This window comes from Alosa sapidissima, chromosome 9 (assembly GCF_018492685.1).
Source record: "Alosa sapidissima isolate fAloSap1 chromosome 9, fAloSap1.pri, whole genome shotgun sequence".
Lineage (NCBI taxonomy): Eukaryota > Metazoa > Chordata > Actinopteri > Clupeiformes > Clupeidae > Alosa > Alosa sapidissima.
The window spans coordinates 7,821,419-7,847,987 of NC_055965.1; the positions used below are offsets into that span (position 1 = coordinate 7,821,419).

A 26,569-nucleotide genomic window follows, 5' to 3' on the forward strand; every position below is an offset into this window, starting at 1 on the left:
TCTTTCTCCATCTTCTCTCGCTCCAGTCCTTCTCTCTCTGCGCTCTCGTTCTCTCTCCTCAGTGCCTCTGTTCTCTCCCTCTCTGCTATTTCTTGTTCCAGTTTTTCTCTCTCAGCTCTCGCTCGTTGTAGTCGTCCTCTTCGCTCTTCCATCGTTTCTCTTCTCTTTACATTTCTCTGGACACTCTCCCTCCCCTCTGTCTCCGAGCTCTCCTGCTCTGTCCCTTCCCTCTCCTCCCTCTCCTTGGTGATTCTCTCTCTCTCTACTCTCTCTTTCTCTATTCTCTCCATCTCAGCCTTCTCATGTGGCTCTCTCTCTGTTCTCTCCCTCTCTCTTTTCTCCATTTCTGTTTGCCTCTTTAACCTTTCCTCTTCTCTCTCCTTCTCAAGTCTTTCTCTCTCTTTAATTATCCTCTCCTCCCTCTCCTTGGTGATTCTCTCTCTCTCTACTCTCTCTTTCTCTATTCTCTCCATCTCAGCCTTCTCATGTGGCTCTCTCTCTGTTCTCTCCCTCTCTCTTTTCTCCATTTCTGTTTGCCTCTTTAACCTTTCCTCTTCTCTCTCCTTCTCAAGTCTTTCTCTCTCTTTAATTATCCTCTCTTCCCTCTCCTTGACGATTCTCTCTCTTTCTGCTCTCTCTTTCTCTATTCTCTCCATCTCTGCTTTCTCACGTTGTTCTCTCTCTGTTCTCTCCTTTTTCCTGCTCTCCCTCCTCTTTAACCTTTCCTCTTCTCTTTCCTTCTCCAGTCTTTCTCTCTCTGCTCTTTCCCTCTCCTCTCTTTCTTTGATGAGTCTCTCTCTCTCTACTCTCTCTTTCTGTATTCTGTCCATCTCTGCTTTCTCATGTTCCTCTCTCTCCATTCTCTCCCTCTCTCTTTTCTCTATTTCCGCTTGCCTCTTTAACCTTTCCTCTTCTCTCTCCTTCTCTAGTTTTTCTCTCTCTTTAATTCTCCTCTCCTCTCTTTCTTTGATGATTCTCTCTCTCTCTGCTCTCTCTTTCTCTATTCTCTCCATCTCTGCTTTCTCACGTTGCTCTCTCTCGGTTCTCTCCCTCTCTTTTCTCTCCCTGTCTGCTAGTCTCTTCTTCTCCCTCTCCTCTTCTCTCTCCTTCTCCCTCTCCTCTCTTTCTTTGATGCTTCCCATTCCTCCCTCGTTCCTTCTCTTTACTAGCTCCTTCTCCTCGATCATCCTCTTTACGTTTCCCTCTTTCTCCTTCTCCAGTTTTCCTCTTTTCCATTCTTCCAGTTTCTCATTCAGTTTCTCTTTCTCTGTCTCACGTCTCTTTTTCTCCTCTCTCTCTTTCTCCAGTCGTTCTCTCTCTCCTCTCTCCTTCTCTCTCCTCAGCGCCTCTGCTCCGTCTATCTCAGTCGCCTGCGCTGAGTCTGTGTGGTCAGCGCCCGCTCCTCCTGCGCTCCCTGGACGCTCCGCATTCACGCCGCGCTGCGTCTCCATCACCACCTCCTCGGTCAGGCCGGGGGTCACAACCTCGGGCAGGGGGACGCCCTGGACGTAGCAGCCTCCCTTCTGCGCAACCATGCGCTCCACCTGTTGAGAAGGGAAAGGACATTTGTAGCATCATGGAAACTAGCGTATGTTAGCACAACAGGAGTGTCATCACGTTCAGGTCAGCCTAGAGATGCAGGGTACTCCTAGCCTGACAAGCCAGACCCACATTTAAATGTAGGGTCTGGGGACTCACTGTTCGCAGTGCTCAGTCCGAGGGGCGGGATAATCGGTTGTCTTTCAAATTCCCTCTGCACGCAATAGGATAGTGCTACATCTCATGAGTCCCATGCGTTTTCCCTCCAGCGGAGCTAGTTGGCTAGTTCAAACTTTAGTTCAAAGCATTACTCGTGTCACGCTGTTCGCCAACAGCAACATCCATCTTCTTTGTTTTCAAGTAGCAGGGAATTCACACTGAACCGTTTCAACTCTGCCATCAATTATTATGTTAAGCCATGGGCGGATTATGAACTTTCAGGCCCCTGGGCCCAGATGTATTAAGGGCCCCCCACTAATTGTTGCTTATGTGGGAGGGGGGATTTGGGGGTCCTCCCCCAGAAATTTTTTTATTTGTTTAATGTGATTTCCTGTATTCTGGTGCATTTTGGGGATGGCCAATTCTAAATTCAATCAGATTCATAGCCTACATCCTGATATGTTGATATTGAGGCAATGATTCCATGCAAAGGCTTGGGCTTCAGGGCCCCCTGATCTCTTGGGCCCCTGGGCCTGGGCCCGGTAGGCCCGTGCAGTAATCCATCCCTGTGTTAAGCCCGGCTAATGACTATACACGATGTGATTGGCCCTATTGAAGTTTAATTTTTCCAGCTTGCAAGTCAATGGAGAGCCCGCTAGGGTGCGTCTAGATTTCTAGGCTAGGGTACTGCCCAATTCGTTTGTGGCTATGAGCTTTATAGCAGCTTTTAAGAAACAGTCCATTAAGATGTTCAGTCCTGTCCTGAAGGAGTAAATCCAAACAGATGAGCTAGGCTAGGCATGACATTCACATGACATCCACATGACATTTAAACATGACAGTCTGACAGTCTTGCTCTGTGCTCACCTTCTCCAGCAGCTGTTTAACCTGCTCTCTGTCCTCGGGCTGCCGGTTGTTCATGACGTGGTAGCGACCCTCACAGAGTGCGATGACCTCCCTGAGGCCCTGGTCCTCTCTGGCCAAGTACTCCTCGGCCGTGCGGCCCACCAGGTAGTCCCCGCAGGTGAGCACCACCAGCGTGTGCTGCAGCACCTCTCGCCCGAACACCTCCTGGAGCTCCTGAGGAGCGCGTTGCTCCATGTCCGTGAACTGGCTCACGGGGATCAGCAGGAGGAAGGCGTGAGGTCCCGGGGCGGCCAGCGACAGCGCGTGTCTCGTCTCCTCCTTGACGCTGGACTCCAGGCGACCCCCTGACCAGTACCAGCGCGGGGCCTCCACCAGCGTGAGCCGGCGGGCGTGGGAGAGACCTCGGCGGAGGACGCAGGAGCGGGGAGAGTCTTGACCCTCGGAGCTCTTCTGGCCCAGCAGGGTGTCTGCAGTCAGGGTCTTGCCGCAGTCGAAGGTGCCCACCAGGACCAGTCGGAGCTCCACCGAGCCTGGGTGAGCTCTATCCCACTCCACACTCATATCTACTGGGGGACCACAGAGAACAGAGATCAGAGAGGGAGGGAGATGTGGATGGGCAGATTGAATTTTCCTGATGCACAATATGCAATCAGCATTAGGAGTCGGATGGTAAAACAACAGCCATTAGGGGCCGTTCACACCAAGAAGAATAACAATATCAGGAAAAAAAGTATCGCTCTAGCTAATATGAATGAAAACATCCACACATAAACTATAACAATAACGACATAAAGAACAATATCGTCGGGGTTGATTTTCAGAGCGATTTTGAGAATGACAAAAAGCTGACAGCCAGTCGGAATGCATCAAATGTTAGCCATCGCCATCATGAACATGAGTTCAACATCACATTCATCAACACAGTATGGACGTTCATATTGTTATAGTTACAGTTATCTTTATAGTCTCTACAAGAGTTGGAAGTATTAGTATATGGACAATGGGCTGTTGATGATGGTACCACTGTTGAGTGAATAAAATAAGCTGTGTGTAAAGGAAGGCTGTGTTTAAAGGAAAAACAATACAGTATGTGCCACTCAAAGTGACCATGACAACTGCCAAGAGCTCACTGACACCCATAGAAACTTAAAACAACAGTATAAAAAATGGCAATTCACATGGATCGTCTTCATTCCTCAGTAATCAAAAATGTGATAAGGGGACAAGGTGCTCATTGTACCAACACAATGAAATTATTTGTCGAGTTTCTTGACATGAGTAATACCCCATTTGTGTTTATTAGTGGTTGTCAGGGTGAGAGCTTTCAATATGCGTGTTTCAACTCCCCTAGTCTGTCTCAACCTTGCATTCACACACTTATTATTTAACAACCTTGCTCATCTGGTTTAGCAGCATTCTGCTGTCGGACTGATTACACATACACTCATGCAGTGTATGTGTGTGTGTGTGTGTGTACACCTTTGAGGAAGCACTAAAAATAATTAGAAATAGAGAGAAATCTGCACTGATCTGAACTCTCAAGCTATCAGAAAGATGTATCATAAATAGGGGATTTATGATACCATTATGTGTAGAGAGTAACATGTACAAAATATGAATATTGTAAATATTATTATTACCATCTCTGAGCAAAAGTGAAAGATACAAATATTTTTATAACATTTCTGCTTCCTGCAGGAAGCAGAGACGAAGGGAAAATGACCAGCACAGGTTTGACTGAACAACCTGTCAGCAGTAACACCAACTACTGCAACTAACAATCTTTAGCCTATTGAGCATGTCACAACTTGTCATCTCATCTCTCAAGTAACAATTAATATACTTAATATGACTTCTCATAGCTCATAACAAGCAAATGCCCACTGAAGAAGTGAAGAGTCCATTTGACTACATTTAATTAAACCTTAATATTCACACATTCACTAGAACAAAACTCATTTTTTGCAGCTCCATTCATTCCCCTGCTCTTACCTGTGCCTGTTGAAAAGGTCTCTGCTCTCCTCAAGCTCCTATTGTAGTTGTCTATGATCTTGTCCGATCTGATTGATGATAAATCTTCCAGTCTGCGTTCTTAACTTATTCCTCTCTCCTGCTTCTGCTCCAGCTCTCTTCAGACTGACTGAGCAATCCCAAACATCACATAAATCTACAAGTTCAATCTCCACCCCAATGCTTTCACTTCAACACACACATCTAAAGGGAGGCCCAGCCCTCTTGGTTGGAGTTGGGAGAACATTCCACACCAGGGTGGAGGAGGAGTAACCATGTGTCACTGCGTCCCCAGGTACAGTACGTCCACACCCGTGCCAAAACTCACCTGAGGGGTCACGCAGGTGATGATGCGTAGATCCGACATCCCTGTTCAAAGCTCTACGGTCCATAGCACACAGTGTGGGAGGCACTTTGAAACCTGTTGGGTAATGATGTCTGTCACATGTAATCTGATGTCTAGGTTCAATGATCAGTGTACCAGTAACCTGCTGGCATCAGACTGATCACTACTCGAATTTGCTTTGACTGTGGCCAAAGTCAGAGTCAGAAATATCACAAAATATCAGAATACGGTCCTCTAAGTAAAAATTACACATTAGAATACGGTCCTCTAAGTAAAAATTACACATTAGAATACGGTCCTCTAAGTAAAAATTACACATTAGAATACGGTCCTCTAAGTAAAAATTACACTGAGTCCTCTAAGTAACAAAGGGAACTCTAGGAGTAAGGGCAGATTAAGTATGCAGTTACAGGGCAGTGGACAATAGCACCTGCTTAGCTGAATGAGGTCAAACTAGCTCCTTACAGGAAAGATGAGCCGATATGCTGCATTTATAACAAGGGTTTCTGCAGGTTTTTCAACATGATACATCTAAGACCTTTTTCAGACAATTACTAATCAAACGCAAAATTGATTTCACACTCATACCAGTCAACAAAAACAAAGGAGATGAAGGAAAATCCAGAAATACTAGCAAAGTCTTGTTTCTATTTTTAGCCCATTGTGACATCTTTATAATCGACAGAACTACAATACCTATGCAGCAACTCCAACCTATGCAGCCAGAAAAGGACTACTGTAGTAGTCAAAACTGAGCAACAACATAAGAGATCAATTTAGACCTTTTAAGACCTACTGTGTAAAATCTAAACGTGTTTGAGACGTTTAAAGCCTAAAATTCATGATTTAATTGGATTATTAAAGACTTTTTTGGACTTTTAAAGACCCCTCAGAAACTGTGTATAGCGACCACAACCACAAACAGCTTAAGGGTATATACCTCTGAACGACCTTAAGAGATATAATTCCAAGTTACAAAAAGTAGCGCACAAAACACTAGGAGCTTAAAACAATTCACTAAAATATCTTTAATTGTAAATATAACAAATGAAAATGAAAGGAACAAAAAGTCACAAATGTTAAAAATGGGAGCATGGTTAAAACTAGAAGAGTCCGTGTCCGTGTGTCCAGTGCAAAACTGTGCAATGCTTCAAGTCTTCCCTTATTTAAAATGTTAAAATAAAGAAAGAAAGAAAGAGTGTTGTTTTGATCCATCCACCCAGCGCTCCTCCCGTGCTGTAACTTCGGTCGGTCAGTGGCAGTAAGGGTCGGAACTTCCAGTGGCCTTCACAAACCGGGCATCACATAGGCGATGTTGTCCAGAGTCTTGGACTGAGAGGACAAAGAGGAGGGGGAATGGTCAATTTGCGTAAGAGGTGAGAGAGACAGTCAAATCTAGAGTGCTTTGGCAACTAGATAGACAGGTTACTACAAAACAGAATAACCACAAACATTGTAAGCATCTAATCACGCACTTTGGCATGAACTAAAGGAATTTTAATTACTAGACACAACTTATATAATGCTAATGTAATAACATGCGCACTATTGCACACGTAAAAAAAATGGGTGTGTCTATGGAAGCAAGCAAAGAAGTATTGTGGAAAATGAATTCCTTCAAAGCCAGTATGTATAATAATGCGACTACACTGCTTTGTAGTATGCGACTACGCTGCTCTGTAGTATGCCAGTACGCTGCTTTGTAGTATGCGACTACGCTGCTCTGTAGTATGCCACTACGCTGCTCTGTAGTATGCGACTAGGCTGCTCTGTAGTATGCCACTACGCTGCTCAGTAGTATGCCACTACGCTGCTCTGTAGTATGCGACTAGGCTGCTCTGTAGTATGCGACCCATCCCTCCAACCCCACAGATGTGAAGTGCAGTGTGCCGTGCGCTCTAGGACTCACCAGTATGTGCTGAGGGCAGCCGTTGAGCTCTGGGACTTGAGTGGTGAGACAGGCGAGCGGACCCAGAGCACATAACATGGCGTCCAGCAGCACTGACAGACTGCCCGACACGGTCACCATGCCCTGCAGACAGATAGACAGAGAGAGTGTTTGTAAAGAAACGTATAAAGAAAAAAGGGAAATAAAGATTTAATAATAATAATAATAATAATAATAATAATAATAATTTCTTTCCTAGCTGTAGGCAAAGCCTAAGAAATACAGTATGTAATACAGTATGGCAGACTTATTGGTCAAGGCACTCTTACAAAAAGTCTCACAAGACAAGTGTGACCTCTGCCCTTTATGACGCACCACGACTGCAATGGAGCCGGCTTCACTGAACGCACTCACCTCAGTTTCCTGCAGGCGGCAGCCAATCACGGAGAGCGACTCTCCCAGGAGCTGCAGGTGGGCGGCCGCATCGATGGGGTCCACCTCGGGGAAGCTGCCCGGAGAGGGGGATGGCTCCACCTCCGCCGCCATGCCATTGGACTGTTGGAGGTGCGGCCTACTCTCCACCCTCTTCACTGCTGCAGAGGGGAAGGGAAGGTTGGGATGTGGGTTTGTAGATTAGGATTATGCAGATTATTAGGATTATATAGATTTGTATGGAAACGTCTTCCAACACAACCTACTGAGAGGGGGCGACCAATCAATCTCACTGGGAAAAGAGCCTCCAAAATAATGATCCCAGAATAACAAGGCCCAAGATTTCAATTCTCAATTCTGAAACACAATTGAACTTTTTGGAATAATGCCGTATATTAGTTGTTAGGCCATTATTGTACCACATTATGTCATTGTCAGAAATCTCAGCGTCTCACTCAGTTTCGATCCCCACTTTAAATCCCTCACCAAGACTGCGTTCTTCCACCTCCGGAACATTGGCCGCCTTCGCCCCCTTCCTTTCTACCACCGATGCACAAACCCTGGTCCGCTCCTTCATTACGTCCCGCCTAGATTGTTGCAATTCCCTATTCACTGACCTCCTTACTAGAGATGCACCGATATGGAATTTTAGGGCCGATAACGATAACCGATATTTATTTGGTTTGTTGTGGCCGATACCGATACGATAACCGATAATATTACTCTTGAAAAAAAATTGTGAAAAGTGATTTGGGGAAAGCATTTAATAAGCATAATTTTATTGCAGCAATTTTACCTACCACCAAATAATGGACAGAACTCATAATAGTCCTCAATAGTACGGCAGTCAACAACATAACAGTAGCCTAGCCCTACAGTATGTGTGGCTCCTTTAAGTGAACCTGACAGGTATGTTAACACACATACAATTCCTTTGCCCAGAAAAAAACATTCCCAATGGCTAGGGTAGGATAGCAAACCTATGATCAAGCCAACCAGGTGTACAGTAGGTTTTGCAACCAGGTAGGACAGGAGGTTTTTTAAGGCACGTGGCTCTCACCTTTGGGCTTGTCTGCTTTAGCTGCTCCAGAGCTAGACTGGGGGGCAGATTTGCCTGAGGAGGAGGAGAGGCCTGACTTCATCTGCTGCTTGTGCTGCAGGTACTGAGCCCTCTCTTTCCACACCTACAGAGAGAGAGGGGGGGAGGGGGGAGAGAGAGAGAGACACAGAGAGAGAGAGAGAGAGAGGGAGAGAGAGAGAGACAGAGAGAGAGGGAGAGAAAGAGAGACAGACAGAGAGAGAGACAAAGAGAGGGGGAGAGAGAGAGAGAGAGAGAGAGAGAGAGAGAGAGAGAGAGAGAGAGAGAGAGAGAGAGAGAGAGAGGCAGGGTTATTATCCTTAGGAGAGATGTTTACTGATATACTGTCAGAAATTGACCTCAATATCCTCTTGACCTCATATATTGACACAAATCACTTTTCCGCTGTAAACTTACAAACCCATAATCTCCTGCTGCAATTACAGACTAATTGTGCCGCGTGTGATCTAAATAAGGTTAAGTGACTTAGGCCACGTCTTAGAGAATCACTGTTATGGTCTCCCATAGACAGACTGGGAAAGTGCCACATGAGAGGATGCGTCACTAGCAGTTAAATCAACTGTTACTATAAGTACGGTAACTGTTAATCTGATTAATCATTTCTACATTATATTTTCAACTTCTAACAACTGCTAGAATCGGGTGCAAGAAACAGGTTGAAGTAGTGTTTGTGTGTGTGTGTGTTTGTGTGTGTGTGTGTGTGTGTGTGTGTGTGTGTATGTGTGTGTGGCAATCACTTCTTTGTCTCCTTCTGGTAGCTGCTTCCATGCATCTGCTAACTTTTTACTCAATTCGCCAAAATCTGGAAAGAAGACAAATAACACAATTCGTTCTGTGTATACATTGACCACATCATAAAAAACGACACCAATATTATCATCAACACTACTATTGATTATATCCACAACTGATATAGTATTCTAATCTAATCAGAGACTTATCAACTTATGGCTGCAGAATGTCAACACATGGCAACTGAGATAGCAGTTGAGACGTGATGGTGATAAGGCACTGTGCTGTTTGAGACGGAACACACACACTCTCACATGGACCTCTCAGTCATGCTACCCAGCTGCTGAAAGTCAACATGAGCAGTTTAAGATACTTTTGTATCATTTCGATGGAATCTAAAGGTCTTGAACCGTCTATTCATGACACAGAGGCTGAGAGGCTGTGACTCATACCCGCATAGTGACTTTACCCACAACTGCCCACAGGAAATCAAACTCTTTCAAGTAGATTTGTTTGTCATGGAAACTAAAGGCCTTTTGACATTTGACACCAACTCCTCCATGGAAGTCTTAACCAAATTTGAAAAAATAAATAAATAAAAAATGTCAGTACTACTGATAAGACATTTACATAATCCCAGTGACAGATGGTGTGCCTGAGGCACCGCTGCACTTGACAGTAATAATGTCAAAGGACCAGATTGTGACAACTCATCTCAAGATAAGTACTGAAACCCGAGGGGGGGGGGGGGGGGCAAGATCTGCCCACACTCTGATTAAAGCACCAGTCATCTACAATGTTTTCTGTTTGCAACACGCTATACTGAGCTCCACTTTCACAAATCAGTGGATGCATTACTTTAAAAAGTGTCAAATTCACTGCATACTCTTATTGCTCCTGCCAAAAGCACAGTGAGGGATTATGAAGCTGTGTGAGATTATGTGGTGCTCACCCAGGCCTGGCTGCTCCAGGTTGATACTGGCTCTGTATTCCTTGCAGAATATCTGGTATGCTGTGAGGTTCTTCTTCTTCTGTGATCCAGTGAGAAGACAAGAAATGTCAATCCATTGCTGGCCCTTCTTACATAACAGCTCAAGAAAACACACAGATTAGGTTTCCCATGCATGGATTACGCCTAGTCCTGGACTACAACAGAACTACAGTGGAGATTTCCATTGAAATAAAGCTTCGTCTCAGACTAGGCTTAATCCGTGTATGGAAAAACCGAGCCTAAACGTGTTAGCTGCAGGCTTCATTAATAATCCCAGATGAGGGGATACTGAGTGATGTCCTATATCTGACCTTGTCTTTGTCAGACTTGTCTCTGCCCTTCTCCTCCTTCTTCTTCTTCTTGTCACTCGGCCGGTGGTTGAGGGAGTCGGAGGACGCCATTCCGTACGCCCCGTAACCAGCGCTGCCGTTTGCCATACTGGAGGAGTGAGAGCTGCCGCCTGTGGAGAGAGATCATGGGACACACAGCGTAAATACATGAAAAATGAAAAACACTTGTTACAAAAACATATCACATACTCTATGACATGATGATACTTCCTTACTTTTCAAAATCTTCCATGGAAAAATCACTCACTTTAAAAACCTGTTACATACTGTATGCTGCGTAAAGGACTGTGCCTACGTGTGTCTTTACATACTGTATGCTGTGTAAAAGGACTGTGCCTAGGGGCGTCTTTACCTTTGGACACCTTCTTGGTCCCTTTCAGGCTGTGCTTTTTCTCCCTCTCTTTCTCCTTCTTCTTCTTGCTCTTCTTGCTCTTCTTGGCCTTCTTGGCCAGCTGGGCGTACGAGTCGTCGATGATCAACTCGCCGGCCTCCAGCTCGTCGGCTGAGGAGGAGCTGTCACCCATAATCCCCAGCGGTCCATCGTAGTGTCCTGACACCGAGCAGGGAAAGGGATGGTAAGGCCAAATAGTGACCGGTCATTACGGTCACATATGCATGTTATCACCGCGTGCCACATCACATATTAGCAGAAGCTGTGAAATAATGAAGGGCAAGTCATGGCTGAAACTGGCTATTCACTGAAATGGCCACTTGCTTCACCGAACAATAAAGTCTCTATTCTCACACACACACACACAACCAGTAAAAGATAGATATGTCTTCAACTTAAAACAAACAATGAAAAAAGATCTGTGCACAATGTAACAGGACTGCTTCACTGTCACGAGATTGGTCACGTCCTAGCTGAGCTGTTAGAGAACTGCACACATACATTGACACTGTGTTCAAAAGTTTCTCATTGGGCACAAACTTATATAGATCATCATGTCATGCAGACACACACAATCCATACAGCGGTCTGCGGAGACATTACCCTGTAGCTATTCATAAACATCAGACACCAGGACATCACACTCTGTGCCAGAGCCATATTACACAACAGCCTGTGCGAAATAAGAACGCTTATCTAATATCTCCACAAGGCTGTCATCATCAGCAGGCACCACAGCAATGTAGACAATAATCTATATTGAACTTCCTTTTTTACACCAGAACCTTTTTTAAAAGCTTTTATCATTTTATGTCCATTACAATTTCACTGAAATCAACAGAGCAGCAAGTGCGTAATATGTCCGTAAAAAACTGGATAAAAGCATATTTTTACACTTCAGTTCCTTATCTTTCCTAAACTTTAATTCAGTTCCTTATCTTTCACTTGTGCCACATGATCACACCGGCTGTGTTAATTCTTAGTAAAGAATACATGAGCCCAACAAATATAATATGGAATTGTAGAATCTTCCGTTGATGGATGCATTATTTTCCTACAATGCTCAAAGCTCACCTACTGAAGGGAAGCCATCAAATGTGCTTTAGCATGCCCATTACCTTTCACATAAAAATGACCAGCACCACCATTATGCCATTCCAGCCACTGCACATCCATAAAATTACCAAACGAATCTTAAAACACTAAACTCCAGACAATGGCCTTTATCATCCTCCTCACCTTCTAGCTCCACCTCCGTGCCCACTACAGGCAGTGGCTCCCTGACCAGCAGTGGCTTCTTCTTGGCGGGTTTGGGCCGGGGGAGCGGCGCGTCCCATTCGTCCCGCTGTTTGCGCTGGGTGCTGTGGTGCGGATGCGAGGCGTACGAGGGCTTCTTGTAGGCGGGCTGCCGCTGCGTTGGCTTATGCTGGTGCTGATGGTGGTGGTGGTGAGGGGGGCTGGGGGCCGAGCCGGTGGCCAGCGGCGACGTGATGGCCTGCAGCAGGTCCATGGCCGTCTCGGTCGAGTGCGGAGCGGGGGCGAAGGACGAGGAGTGGCCCATGGAGGGTCTCCCCTCCGGGATCGGTTTTTTCTTTTTCTTTTTGTGATGAATGGACTGCCCATGACCCCTGTCCCCTGCAGGAAGACCCAATAAAATGAACCCCCCAAAAAGGTCAAAGGTCAAAACCAGATCAGTGAGAAATGCTGAGAAAAATCTATAATCTAGCGATAAGTTAGTCACTGGAAGTGACGCTTCTTCTTTCCCCCAATTTACTGTACCTTTGTGAAAGTGTTCCTCTTCATGTAACCTCTTCTTTTTCTTGTGAAGTTCACCTCCTGTGGCAAAAGGATCGGAGTCCTGTAGACAGAAAGATGCAATGTGAGACATTCAAACATGCTCATCAAAAATGTTACATTAATGGTAAAAGTGGCATTCAATTGTAGGCCTTACACGTCGTTTCTTCGAGGTCTTGCGCACTTGGGCATCTATTTCCTCCTCTTCCCTCAACAAATCTTTGTAGGATCTCCTCTTCTCTCTTTGGCTGCGGCCGGCCACGAGACCCACCTCTCCCTCCATCTCTGCAGAAAATATCAGGACATGCACGGTATTAGGAGTGAGTTTAAAACCCTTAATTGACCCAATAAACAAGTATGGAACAGAATATGTTGTCTTCTGAGAGGTCAAAAAGTTTTCCCACATGAGGTCACTATCCAGCAGGAATGATTTTTGAGTTGGGCAATGACGTGGTACGGGCGGCGTGCTATTGTTATTGAAGAGTGTTTACATTCTCACTCAAGCACAAGTGAACTCTACCAACACAGAAATCGCAAATAACCACGAATTAGCAAATATAAGTAAAAAGACAAATGTTAAAGCTGATCATCCTCTCGAATTCTTACCAAAAGTTTGCCAAATAGCTCAACGTAAGGACGTTGTAGAATTTACCGCGCTATTAAGTTAACGTTGTGGAAAGTGCAGTCATTCAACTATGCCCATCAGATGCTAACGTTAATGGCAACTGCCAAACACTGTATTTGAGCACGGGTAAAAGATAAAGATGAAAACTGTATCAAATAATTAACAAACCCTTACCAATAAACAAAATTGAACAAAATTAAGAGATGCTAGCTTGCCAACGAGCTAATATAAACGTGGACAGATGTCAGCACTCCGTTGTAACTATCGTTAACACCACGATAAAGGCCTCACACGTTTCACTTATTAGAAACGGTGCTGTTGGATATTAAAATCAAAACATCAAAACACACTGCATAGCTATTCAACAAGAGATGCGCTATTGAGCTAACAATCGCTAGCAGAGAGCACAAAGTTTGTATCTTGAGCGGATTTCCCTGACTGGCTAATGAATTAGCTAGCCAAGTTAACGTTATACTTGCTACCTTGCACACGTTCTCCGGGTATGGGCCAGTCTGCAGAACTAATAGATTTCTCAAGCACTACATGGAACAAACACTGAAAATATGATACTACTGTATAAATATTCGGGCGAAATGCGTTTTAATTAATTGATTTGTTACCTATTTCACAAAATTTAAGCGCCGTTCGCCGCCATCTTACAACTTATTAACACGGCTCAACAATAGAAGAAAAATGTGCTTTGAGTGCAGAGCTGGACACTGCCCCTAGCGGTTAGAATCGTAAGTTCGTCGACCTGTTACAAATTTACCTTAACAGTTATCCATGGAGTTATCAGAACCAGAATCAGTTTTTATTTGACAATCAATAATTCAAGAAATTAATTCATTCCCATTGTACCTGGTAGACCACTTTCTGACTGGTACCCAGTGGTGGAAAATGCAGATTTTAAGACATGAGAGATGAAATTGCCCATTGCTTATGCATAAAGGGTTCAATATTGAGGAAGTTGGGTATCAACACAAAGTATTTGACATGTTATATCATAATCTAAAGTTCAATTATGTGTTAAGCCATTTTATTATATAGTATTAGGCCTGAATTAGTCAGTCATGTGTATTTAATAGTCCATGGGCAAGTAGGGGTCAACCTGTACCACCCCACTACTGAACTTAATATTTTCTTGTAGCCCTGATACCAGTTTGAGAAAAATGTTAACAAGAAATAAACCCTCTGGTACTTTCTAACTTTAACCGAATAAAAAAAAAATGATTTTCATAAGATGAAGTCACCCATTGCTTACATAATGTGGTATTATATAATATGATATAGTAATATACAGGTTATAAACAATGTACACAAAGTGGTATTATGGTTATGGTTATGGGATTTGGCAGACGCTTTTGTCCAAAGCGACATACAAATACAAAACAATATAATATTTAAATTTAACAGGGAACAGATTAAAATGTTGGTCAGACTATAATAAGGAGCAATAATAAACAACAATGTCAATTCAATCAATAGCCTAAAGAAATAAACAATGAAAATGAGGGGAAAAAAGCAATAATAAACAATGTCCATTCAATCAATAATATAAAAACAATAACATGGTAAGACTACATTAAAAGGTGCCATGTGTAAGAATTGAGGTAAAAATATCCAAAAAAAATGAGCTACACCAAAGTCCTTTTAGGCAAGTCCCTCCACTCGGCGGCCATATAGCAACGCTTTTTGGGCACTCATCGGGCATCCTATTCAGCAGAAAAGCGCGTGCGCAAGGCTTCACGACACCAATCTTGCTCCAGCGGCGAGTTCACAACACATGATTGGGAAGATGTCTTCACAACACACCATATGATTGGCTCAATGTATTCACATCACACCACATGATTGGCTCAATGTATTCACATGTCAACGTTTTGCCGAGGAAGGGGTGTGATATGTGTAGTAACGCCGTTACAAACTAGCCCCATGCATTTCTATGGAGGGTGTTTTGAGTGCTGTGTCTCCTCATTAGAAAGTCTCTGGCTACACGCATCAAAAGAATGAGATGAAATAAAGGCGATGATGTCAATAAAAAAATGTTCAAGTACGACCACAAGCCGTGCGAGTTATCTCTGCAGCACTATACCTTGTCATTTTTTTAATGATGTCATCGCCCTTATTTCTTCTCATTCTTTTGATGTGTGTAGCTCATTTTTTTATATTTTTACCTAAACTCTTACACATGGCACCTTTAAAGAGAATATCAATAATAAACAATGTCAAATTATGGAAATAAAACAATATTATACAAACCATAACGCATAAGAAGCGCTTAAAGAACTAAGTGCATGTTGAACAGATATGCCTTTAGACCCCTCCTAAACGACCCAAAACTAATAAATAGTAATATACAGGTTATAAACAATGTGCATAAAGTGCAGTATGGAGTACATAATGTGCAGAATGTAATAACTGTGACAAAGCAAGAGTTGCTAGACATTCTGATCAGCTGTTCATTGATCAGCTGAGAGTGATGGCAATAAAGCCGCTGGATTTACATCTGTTTGTTTTGGTGTGTGTGGTTCTGCAGTGCCTGCTGGAGAGACGGAGTGGAAAAGGGTTCTGTCCAAGGATCATGAGGAGTCATTGAAGTTCTCCCCCGTCCGCTAACTGGTTCTTGTATAGAGCAGAAGTCCTGTGGAGAGGGCAGGAGAGCCCTAATGGTCTGTCATGTGTTGTGGCTGGGCTGAACCAACTGTGATGGTACAGACTCAGACAGCAGTGTAAAACTGGATCAGCCCCACCTGTGGCACACCATGTTTCCTCAGGTGCATTCTCTGCCGGCCCTTTTTTGAGGATGGAGCTGGTGTTAGACTCTCACTCAGGTCTCAGCAAATAACACAGGGCTAATGGATATTTGAGTGGGAGCAGACCAGTTTAACTGGTCCAGGGAGGTGGTGCAGCTGTTGGCGTAGAGGGAGAAGAGCATAGGGGAGAGGACACAGCCCTGAGGAGCACCAGTGCTCATGTAACAGAAGTGACAGAAGTGACAGAAGTTTCTATGTTGAAATGCATGTGAGACCTGTATACGTTTTATGTGAGTTACTTTAGGCTTGGGATAGTCTACTTGGTTTCATGAAATGACAGACAATTAGCATATGCAAATGATGGCCAATCCCTCGTAGGAAAAACAAGATAGAAGCCTATACTGAAGGCCAGGCTAATACTGACCTATGGGAGATGAATTTTAAAGTAGGCTACGGAGGACATGTCTGCTATAATATAAGCTCTAAGTCTACCTGGGCAATGGTCCTTGAATTTCCCCTTGGGGATCAATAAAGTATCTATTTATCTATCTATCTATCTATCTGGTCAAATGATGTTAAAAACTGTATAGCCTAAACTAAAGTTGTTTACTTTAGTGAGTAGAGGAATAACAGTCTCAAACAAAAGGCTTTCTGGTTGAGCTCCTGGTCCTGCCCTCATTCCTGCACCAGGGCTAGGTGACTTATGGACTCAAAAGGGTTCTGTTAAGGATCTAATGAGTCACGATTTCAACAACCGAGCAACCGAGAACAACTGAGCATCTGCCGAGTCACGGTTTCAGCCATTTCAGCAACACTGCACGGTTCACACACTGTTACCGCCCATTTTGCTGAATCACTGTTAGCGCTTAAAGGAACATAGTGGAAATGCAATGCCTATCGGTGTGAGCCGCTGTAATCTCAGCACCCTAGAACACAGAGTTACTCTTGTGTTGTGAGTTGGGTAGTTTTTCCATAACCTCTGAGAAAATACCAACAAATGTCCTTCTTGGCTGATAATACGATTGAAAGCCTTGGTCAGTGTTGTGTGGAATGTAACCTATCCATATTTTGAGATCTTGTTTACAGATATGCAATTCCATTTCCATACATACTTCATTTGGTCCATATGGCCACCCTATAATTAGGCTACAAAACAAGTTTGGTTCTATGCATTGCTATCTAGTTGTGTTTTTTATATTATATACTTTTAATTACTTTTTCTGCTGTTAGTGAATGTTGTGTGTGATGTCTGTATGCTACTGAGACCTTGAATTTCCCCTTGGGGATCAATAAAGTATCTATTTATCTATGTGTGTGTGTGTGTGTGTGTGTGTGTGTGTGCGTGTGTGTGTGTGTGCGTGTGTGTGTGTGTTAGAGAAGGGGGGGGGGGGGGGGTGCTGCTGTCTGCAAGTAATTTTTCACCACAGCTGAGCAAACCATGTAGCATTGTGATGGGGTACAGAGTTCAACATTCTCCACTAAAACAGTGCACTCAGCGTAAACCATTTTCAGCCCTAACGCCACTCAGCAGAACAGTGTAAAAGTGACTGAGCAGCACACCGGCAGAGACACAGATTTACTGAGTAGACGGCTGCAAAAATTGGCCCTAAAGTGAGAGCGTAATTGGTATCATGAAGAGTAGTAGACAGTACACTGTGTACTCTCTTATTTATGTCAGAAGCCTTTCAGATTCATTCACAACCAAACAAGGGCTTTCACTTGCACCACCAGTGTACTTACTACTCTGCTCAGTTAGGATATAGCACAGTAGCCTGCAACCCACCCCCGTCTAGCCTTCTTGTGCACACACATTAGTCATGCTCTGGCTCGGGGAAAAAAAGAACAAGCGACCTCTGTTCATGTGACCGAGCGTGTTTGTCCTAACGGAGTCCAGGTCCTGAGTCACGGTTTGAATCCCAGTCCTCCCTCCCTCTACTCCAGAGGGGGAGAAAAAATCTGCTGTGTCATGTTTAGCGCTCTGGGCCCCTCCCTTTGTGGAGCTTTGTGCTGGGTCCTGTGAACAGAGTTTAGCACATGCCCCACTGAGTCAGCCCAGCAGCTTCCTGTTTTTCTCAGCTGACGGAGCGAGTGAGGGAGGAGGGGAGGGACTATATAAAGGAGAAGAGAGCGGAGCAGAGCATACTCTACACAGACACACACACACACACGCACACACAGAGGGAGAGACAGAGAGAGAGAGGGGGGAGAGAGTGCCCAGAGAGACAACAAAGAGACAAAGCAAGCATCGTATCCAGACCAGTTAGCCTACTACTTGGATTAAACTGAAGCTCGTCTTCTTATTGGATTACACAAGAATTCTGCTTTTTTGTGATCATCAACTTTTTTTGACATCCGGTGAGTAGACTTGAACTTTTCTTGTGCACTTTCACTTTGAAACATTTCTCATTCTGCAGTGATGAAATCAGACTGCTTTACATTATGCCCTGGCTTGCCACTGACTGATGCCTTTGTTGGGTCCTTGCACAGATCATGTCTGGAGAGGTCTGCCCTCACGCTCATGCTGTGGCTGCCGAGACGCACGTGGCTGACAGGTACAATGCTCAGACTCTCTGAACATGCCCATGTCTATGATTTAATCCGCTACTCCACAGGTAACACACAGAGACTGACATCCTCTCTCTCACCCTCTCTCTCTCTTTCAGTGATCTTTCTGAACAGATTAAGGCTGCGACAAAGGAGCCTCACATCAGAGCAGAAAACACGGAGTTGATGCGGAGCTACGTGAGGGGGCAGGTGTCCGCGTCCCAGTACAAGGTATGGTGCCTCCCCAGACCAGCACATGCTGTACTACAGAAAAGTCCCATTTGCACTCGCAAGTTTGTGAAAACATTTAAGACTTTTGTCGGTTTCACTTTTCATGCAATAAATTGGACTTTGAAAACACTGATTGACAATCGAGGCATCATGTCATTTTTGCTTTTATAAATATTCCTACTCACATTTTTCAATGTCCACTTCTCCCTCTCTCTCTTCTCCCTCTCCCTCCCTCTCTCTGTGCAGTTGCTGCTGTGCTCCCTGTATGAGATCTACCGAGCGCTGGAAGAGGAGATGGACAAGAACGCGTCGCACGCGGCGGTGGCGCCCATCTACTTCCCCCAGGAGCTGGCCCGCCTGGAGTCTCTGCAGAGCGACCTGGAGCACTTCTATGGCCAGAGCTGGCGTGAGAAGATCATCGTTCCCGCGGCCACACGCAGATATGCACAGAGACTAAGAGAGGTACATATACTCACTAATTGTATTTACTCACTGTACATATACTCACTGACTGTATTTACTCACTGTTATAATGTCAGTGCACATACTGTGCTGTATTAGTCAATCAGTGTGTGTGCCATATCAGATATTAGGGTATAGTGATGTTATGATAGGGTTGGATTTTTAAAAAAATCTTTTTGTTAAGTAAACATGCCTGAGCTTATCACCAGACAGGACAAGGGCACCGTTGTATGTGATTAAGTAACTAGTCCAGCTTTGTGTTACATCAAGCATTCTATTGATTTAGAAATGCCAAACTCAGTTAACCATCTAATCATTTTAACTCATATTCAAACCAGTTTCTTACTTGGTGTCCTCTAGACATAGGCTACTGTGATGAGTGTTAGGATGTCGAACATCTACCATTAAACATTGATTTATTTAATAAAAGTAATCCGTTTCATAAATGATCTATCAGTGTAGCATCACAACATACAGGATGTGACTTAAATCCATGAAGAGTAAAATTAATGCAACACATTCATATCCACAGATGTTAATGCAGTAAAGCTATGTCAGAATGTTGTCTAACCATTTTCCTCTTTTCTGTCCGGCACGATCACAGGTTGGCGAGAGCCACCCTGAACAGCTGGTGGCCCACGCGTACACTCGTTACCTCGGTGACCTGTCGGGAGGGCAGGTACTAGGGCGCATTACCCAGAAGTCCCTGGGCCTGAAGGGCGGGGAGGGCCTGTCGTTCTTCTCATTCCCGGGCGTGACCAGCCCCAGCCTCTTCAAGCAGCTGTACCGGAGCCGCATGAACAGCGTCGAGCTGACCCCAGAACAGCAGGAGGGCGTGCTGCAAGAGGCCGTCAGGGCCTTCGAGTTCAACATAGAGGTGAGTCACTCAATGGCATTTTCTAGCCTCACCACAAATAAAAGGCTAAACGTAAAGGTGATAAAATGGTCAAACCTGCTTTCTGGAAACCAGGAGAGATCCCTTGTACCTGTGGACTAATAAGATGTCACCTATTAGCAGAGTTGCATTAGTTAGTATGGATAATCTGAGATTGTTCTCAATGCACAGCTCCGTCTCTCCCTCATCAAATGTAGATGAGATGTGCCTGTGAAGTGGAGTGCTAAACTGGACACGTTTTCTTCTCAGGTGTTTAATGATATTCAGGAGATGCTGAGCATCACAGAACCAGAGACTGACCTGAGACAGAGGCACACCAAACCCTGCAGCCACACACAACTTTTACATGGTAAGAGGCATTCTCTTTCTCTCTCTCTCTCTCACACACACACACACACACACACACAATTCACGTGGATCTAACTCTTTCTCTTGTTGTTGGTTAGATAATAAGATGGTGTCCCAGACTCTCCAGATGTCCTCTCCGTGGCTCTCTGCTGTCCCACTCGTCAGAATGCTGCTCGGCGTCTGCGTTGCCTTGGCAGTGGGCATGGGAATCTATGCATTCTAAACAGACTCTATGGACTTTTGTTCTCCCTCTTGCACTTCCACACAGAGGAGCATCCGTCCAGATCTCGTGCGCCTTGTGAAGGATATTCAAGTATTTGTCTGTGTCATCTCATCTCCATCACTCTGGAAGATAACACAACATAGCTCATTGATAATCAATGATAATGTCAAATTAGTTGCACACTACTCCTTTCATAATGTGTTTGTACTGTATGAGAACCACAGCAACTAAACCGATCAGATGACCTATGCAGTGTATAAATATTCAACAAGCCCTGCACCTAAACACATGTGTAGTATGCAGTCAATATTTCAGAGATGAAGGAATAGGCCTATTAACACTTGTGTTTAACGTTTTAGGGTGCTTTGTGATGCAAACGGTTTGTTTGTAAATGTTTGTATGTAAATATAAAATTCTAACATGAAAATATTTTGTTTTCTGAAACTGTTTTATAATAAAATTATTCTTGTAAAATACACATAGTCAATCATTTGTTTACAGCATGTCATTTACACATGCTCAGGGGCTTCATCTGGACACATTTCCCTAGTGCTACATGCAGTACCACATGTTGTTCAGTCTTTAGTGTAATAAAAAAAGTATTGCACAATAAACAGCTGCAAATTATCCATCTGTAGACAATCAGAACCGCACTCCTTGAATGGTAGGCTACTAAATGTACTTAGTACTTCATGCTTCTCTCTCCACACCCGTTAATATAGGCCTACATGATGTTCAACATCTGCCAGATTGCCACCATATACCTGTTCATTCTGTTGACACCTACTGTAGGTGGATAGAACACGTTTAAAAAAAAAAAAAAAAAAAAAAAAAACGAAAACAGAAAGCATGGAGACAGCAAAGCTGGAGTTATTTCAAATTGGCAAGCCGCAAAAACAAGGTATGCAAAATTGCAATTGGTGTGCTTGTCAAAACGTTAGGCTAGCATTACAGCTGTTTAAAGCCATACGTGAACTGTAAGCTACAAAACTAAAGGTAACCTTTATAGGGCTGTATTGTTGTCCAAATAAATAGGATGTTGTTAGGCGTTGTTGTTGTAATTGCATGTGGATGTTAGTATGTACTATTATCAAAGCGTGGGGGGGGGGGGGGGGCACCCCTGGACTTTCATATACTCTACTGAATTGGAATAATGTGAGTTAAACCAGGAAAGCGGTTTGTCCTCCAATTCATGTTAGCCTACTTACATGAACATTTGCAAGCTGTCACAACAGGCACTTGTCTCCACAGACGGTTTTTGAGTCAAATCTTGCCTTCCATTTGTTGTCTCCTCCACTCTCCTCTCCATCCCAACTAGGGGTGGGCGATATGGACAAAAAATAATATCTCGATATTTTTATTTTTTATGATTTTAACGATAGCGACAATTAGTCGATATCCTTTAAAAAATTGTTTTTGTTAAAGTCTGAGTTACTTTACAGCTCATTATTTATGAATAGCATCATTACAATAATAACCAATAACCTGCGCACATTTCCAGTTCAGCCCCCACTTGTGTGTGTGGCAATGGTCTAGCCAGCTACATTAGAAAAGATGAATAGACCTAACAGTTTCCCAAGAGAAAGTCTGAAGCTGAAGTTCCTTTCAAACCTTTACATAGGATTCACTGTAAAACTAAGAGCAGACCAACAGAGTAGCCTACATCTCAGTTATTTCCTTCTATGTTTTGTTTTAGAGCAATCACGTAAGTTAGCATTCCAAGTTATAGAAACTAATGCGTTAGCTTATGGCTAATGTATATGAGAAATCCCATAGATGCTAACGGTTAGCATCTGTAAACGTAGATATTTAGAGCGAACTTCAGTCCATTTACAAAATAGTTACATGAGAATAGTTATTTGTTTACAACTGACTATTAAAATACTCAAAGGCTAATGTTTTCTCTCCATGTAATACCATGTAGGAAAAAACGTGACTGTCTCATCAATGCTACTTGAACAGAAGTAGCCCCATAAAATCCCAAGTAGGCTACTCTAGCTGCACAAAATAAACATTAGGCTAGTGGGACAATGTTGTGACCCACTTGTGATCACGTGACACTTGCTCTGCTGCACTTCTACCTCCTGGGAATGAATGAGTCTTAACTCTTAAGTGCGTGATTTCGAGTGGCTTTCCCACAAATACTAGATAAGGTCAATTATCGTTAAAACAACAATCACGATATTATCGCAGACGATATATATCGCCGACCCCTAATCCCAACATAGTGAAGCTAGGATTTTCACCTGGGTCATCTGAGTCCGCCGACATGCTGGGAAACGAACAGGTGTGCTGACCACAGGCCTTATAGTAGTGAGTGTGCCATAGTGAACCACGGGGCCATAACACAGGACCCCAGTCCACACACTTATAACACGGGAGTTATGCCAAAAACCTGCCTTCCTACTAACAGATAGATCCATCAAATTTAATGTCAACCACCCTATTGAACAATCTACCAGCTTGCCAAGACTAGCTTATCAATAAGGGCACTAATGGGCATGAATGTTCATTTATACAGAAAAATAACCAGTGTTGGGAGTAATGCGTTACAAAGTAACACGTTACTGTAATTTCACTACTTTTAGTGGTAACGAACATGTAACAAAGTATTTTTGTAAATCAAGTAACACAATTACAATTACTGAAATTTCAAAGAGTTCGTTACTTGCGTTACCCTGTTGATCTTGAATGAATGACTGCAGACAAGATGACAGATGCACATTTGCTGCTTCTGATCTAATGTCTCCCGACCTTAGCTGTGTTTCCAGCGATTGTGTTTTATGTTTAGATTGCAGATGCATTCTTTACAGTTAATAGGAGCCTCCTCACATTCCTCCTTATTTCGGATTTATGCTAAAACACACAAGAGTAGGGGAGACCGGGGACAGTTGCAACGCTTTTTGCATTTGGCTCTGTTACACAGAGACGGTTTGGATTAGACAAACCAATTTTTTATACAATACACTTACATATGTCTGTTAATAGTCTAAACCATTTAAAGATAATTACAGAATCTACATTTTTCACAATTTGCATTTGAATGTAAGGAGTCAGATGTTGCAATTGACCCCGGGCCCGGGGACAGTTGCAACATTGTTTGGGGATGGTTGCAACATGTTAAAAATACAATATATTACAATATATGTCAGTGCAGCAAAATGATTATTTTTGTATGTAAATACAAGTTATGTAAGTTATAATAATATTACAGTGTTATTTATTCACCAGCTTTGATTAGATGACAATTATAGATTTGTCTAGATGAGTAGGCCTTATGTGCAGATGTCAAATATTGAAATTGATATAAAATACAGTAGGACTTTAGTGACATAGGAAGAATGGAACAATTTGGGAGGCAATTCACTTTTATTTAGACTATTGTCATGTAAAACATGTTTTTAAAAATATATATTTTATATGATCATATTTATGCATTGTATGGGACTGTATGGGGACAGTCCCCTTTCCTGTCAGCCATGATAAAACCTCATGTGCTAGCTAAACAAGGGGACCTTGACACATGCTAACCATAGTAGCTTAAAGTTAACATATCACTCATTTAAATCATATAAGTTTGAGCTGAATCACAAAAACAGTGACAGCAGTTTAACAGAAACAAAGCTCAAGAAAATAAATACTTTCATACCTAAAAAACAGTTTTTTTACAATAAATCCTGGAGCAGTTCAGGAACCTCCTTGCTTTTTCTCTGCTAAGGGGGGCATCCAACTGAGCATATGTGTGAGTGTCATCACTCTACCTTGTTTCTGATTGGAGAAAATTGACATGTTGCAACCATCCCCTGTTGCAACTGTCCCCGGTCTCCCCTACAATTTAAATGGGCATCTTAAAAGCCTTTTCCCTTTCGTTTCCATCTCGTGAGCTCCACTACAGTAAAAGCGCATTGTTGTTTATTTTATCTCTGCTCGTTTTCGCCTATTGCGCAAAAGCATCGTTATATCAATTTTTCATTCTTACAACATAGCCACGCCACACACCAATAGGCCTACATACAGTAGCCTATATATAGCCTTGGCACAAGCAAGCACACGTTTAACTCGAGAGGAAAATGCAGATTTCACTTACCAGATAAAGAAACCTCCAAATAACCTACCGTACGTAATACAGCGACTTTATTTGTACAGTATGAATTGACGTCCATGGTGTTATGGATTAATTTTGTCTGCGACGGAACATGCAACTTCTCTCTGGAACACCTTATCAGCTGAAGAGTAGGCCTAACCTTCTGCATAGTGCGCGACAACCCCAAACCCTCGGATGCGCATTAGAACTTATTTCAGTAGGTCAGCACTTGTTCAGCGCAGGCTTTTCCCAAACTGGTGGTCCTTAAAATGCTATATAATACAACTGTGTTCAAAGTAGGATGAGGATAACCTAAGGTTGTATGTGTGTGAGCAGACAATAACTGCTTTGAAAATAGGCCATTTAACATTGTTTCAAATTACATCCCATTGAACTCATTCCATGTAGCCTACAGAAGGATTGCAATAATAATGATAATAATAACTCATGACTATATTGCAGAATTCAGTGTCAGTGCACCACCATGCGTAGTAGTAGTAGTATAGTAGAAGGCAAGCAGTAGGCAGTGTACTGTACATATCTATCAAACCACCTTGGGGTGGCGCAAAACAAGGTCAGGGAAGCCTTGCATTGTATTGTGTTGCATTGTAGAATGTTTTGTGGTCAGAAAAAGTTTGAGAACTCATGCACAAGGTTATTGATTTGAAGGCTCGTTGAAACTACAATAAATAGGTCTAAAAATTAGGTGGGTAATTCCATGCAAAGGTCATCCTTACCATGGAAAAAAAAAGTTGTGCAAACGCAAATAGAACTGTTGTTAAAATCTTAATTTAGGTCTATATTTTATTGTTTGTAACTGATCTGATTGAATTTGATGGAGAATGACACTCTTTTTACATCATAAATAAGGTGTGCAACCATACAGAAACAACATTTTTCACATGGTAATATTATACATATTTAAAAAGTGGATAAATGGACCCAAGGTTCAAACAAATTGTGTCATTCGACAAATTCCAGATTGACAAGGGAATGGTAGAGCAATGTCTATGCTCAGCTTGCCTTTAAGAGCACAACTCCTTACATTTGTAAGGCTTTTGTTTTTAAGTCAGCAAGTTCCATGGCCATGTCACATCCATAACGTTTTATAGGAAAAGTTTATGCTACACATACAGTGTTGATGCGACAATGTCCATAGTGTCTGTGCAAAGCTGATTTATATCAATGTAAAGTGTTATGACCAAATTGTGCCCCTTTCTTACTTTTAAAACCTTTAATTGTGCGTTATGGATGTGACGTTATGGATGTTACATAATGTGAATTTACAAGACTGGGGACTTTATTATACCTCAAAGCCGATAAAACGTCTGTTCTGGTGGCATGTCAGTTTCAACGCATTTCAACTTAGTGTTTACAATTGACATTTCAAAGATTATTAGGATGATCAAAACCTCAGGGAGGCCTTGCCTAACCATTAGCAAAACAAACAATATTAAAATACCTCCAGTGATTAGCCTAGCCATAGCCTATTTTCAAGTGGCCTAATAACGAAAATTTGAGCGATTATCTTCCTGTAACTGTCATATTGTTGTTGTACAGTAACTGGATTATTGTGTTAGCTGGTGAAGATGGCTGACTTTGCAGCTGGAGTTAACATAGCAACCTCCTTCTGTTGCAGATCTGTTCAGCCTGCCGTTCACGTCTGCTTAACACAATTTAATTTTAAATGTGACACGATATGAAAGCATAAGTGTCAGGTCCTCTGTAGCTAATACCCACAGAGTAACATGAGTAAGGGCAGCAATAAACTAGATGTACCACATAGCGGTACAAAATATGACCGCC

General features: G+C 43.0%; 3 protein-coding genes across 7 annotated transcripts; 1 reads left to right on the forward strand and 2 right to left on the reverse strand.

Annotated features, from left to right (window-relative positions):
- Positions 1-85: 85 nt before the first annotated feature.
- On the reverse strand, positions 86-5,218 carry LOC121717878 (GTPase IMAP family member 7-like). Its single transcript, XM_042102582.1, has 4 exons — positions 4,558-5,218; positions 2,566-3,131; positions 1,028-1,544; positions 86-159 (listed from the first exon to the last, which is right to left on the reverse strand). The coding sequence occupies exons 2-4, from the start codon at positions 3,124-3,126 to the stop codon at positions 86-88; spliced, it is 1,152 nt and encodes a 383-aa protein (XP_041958516.1). The 5' UTR covers positions 3,127-3,131; positions 4,558-5,218.
- A 716-nt stretch (positions 5,219-5,934) lies between these two features.
- Positions 5,935-19,923, reverse strand: LOC121718192 (HMG domain-containing protein 4-like). 5 transcript variants are annotated; one of them, XM_042103105.1, is made up of 12 exons: positions 19,785-19,923; positions 12,756-12,883; positions 12,584-12,662; positions 12,044-12,439; positions 10,766-10,963; positions 10,375-10,523; positions 10,025-10,103; positions 9,078-9,142; positions 8,302-8,425; positions 7,224-7,402; positions 6,831-6,953; positions 5,935-6,253 (listed from the first exon to the last, which is right to left on the reverse strand). In XM_042103105.1, the coding sequence occupies exons 2-12, from the start codon at positions 12,879-12,881 to the stop codon at positions 6,209-6,211; spliced, it is 1,563 nt and encodes a 520-aa protein (XP_041959039.1). In that variant the 5' UTR covers positions 12,882-12,883; positions 19,785-19,923; the 3' UTR covers positions 5,935-6,208. The 5 variants fall into 5 exon arrangements, with proteins under 5 accessions (XP_041959039.1, XP_041959037.1, XP_041959034.1 ...); XM_042103103.1 differs by lacking the exon at positions 19,785-19,923 and adding an exon at positions 18,937-19,069; XM_042103100.1 differs by lacking the exon at positions 19,785-19,923 and adding an exon at positions 13,844-13,965.
- On the forward strand, positions 18,129-21,155 carry LOC121718222 (heme oxygenase-like). Its single transcript, XM_042103154.1, has 7 exons — positions 18,129-18,331; positions 18,464-18,528; positions 18,640-18,751; positions 18,998-19,213; positions 19,818-20,090; positions 20,358-20,457; positions 20,555-21,155. The coding sequence occupies exons 2-7, from the start codon at positions 18,467-18,469 to the stop codon at positions 20,677-20,679; spliced, it is 888 nt and encodes a 295-aa protein (XP_041959088.1). The 5' UTR covers positions 18,129-18,331; positions 18,464-18,466; the 3' UTR covers positions 20,680-21,155.
- Positions 21,156-26,569: the final 5,414 nt, after the last annotated feature.

What these genes read in the sequence shown, in the direction of transcription:
- LOC121718192 (XM_042103105.1), bottom strand. Translation starts at nt 12,881, where the DNA reads ATGGAGGGAGAGGTGGGTCTCGTGGCCGGCCGCAGCCAAAGAGAGAAG. An exon ending in CACGGAGGTGGAGCTAGAAG is followed by an intron (nt 10,964 to 12,043) that starts GTGAGGAGGATG and finishes GCTCGGTGTCAG; the next exon opens with GACACTACGATGGACCGCTG. An exon ending in ACAAGTCTGACAAAGACAAG is followed by an intron (nt 10,104 to 10,374) that starts GTCAGATATAGG and finishes ACTGGATCACAG; the next exon opens with AAGAAGAAGAACCTCACAGC.
- LOC121717878 (XM_042102582.1), bottom strand. Translation starts at nt 3,126, where the DNA reads ATGAGTGTGGAGTGGGATAGAGCTCACCCAGGCTCGGTGGAGCTCCGA. An exon ending in TTAAACAGCTGCTGGAGAAG is followed by an intron (nt 1,545 to 2,565) that starts GTGAGCACAGAG and finishes CCTTCTCAACAG; the next exon opens with GTGGAGCGCATGGTTGCGCA. An exon ending in GAGAACCGAGAGAGAGCAAC is followed by an intron (nt 160 to 1,027) that starts GTGAGAAAGCAG and finishes TGTAAAGAGAAG; the next exon opens with AGAAACGATGGAAGAGCGAA.
- LOC121718222 (XM_042103154.1), top strand. Translation starts at nt 18,467, where the DNA reads ATGTCTGGAGAGGTCTGCCCTCACGCTCATGCTGTGGCTGCCGAGACG. An exon ending in ATGCACAGAGACTAAGAGAG is followed by an intron (nt 19,214 to 19,817) that starts GTACATATACTC and finishes GCACGATCACAG; the next exon opens with GTTGGCGAGAGCCACCCTGA. An exon ending in CCTTCGAGTTCAACATAGAG is followed by an intron (nt 20,091 to 20,357) that starts GTGAGTCACTCA and finishes TTTTCTTCTCAG; the next exon opens with GTGTTTAATGATATTCAGGA.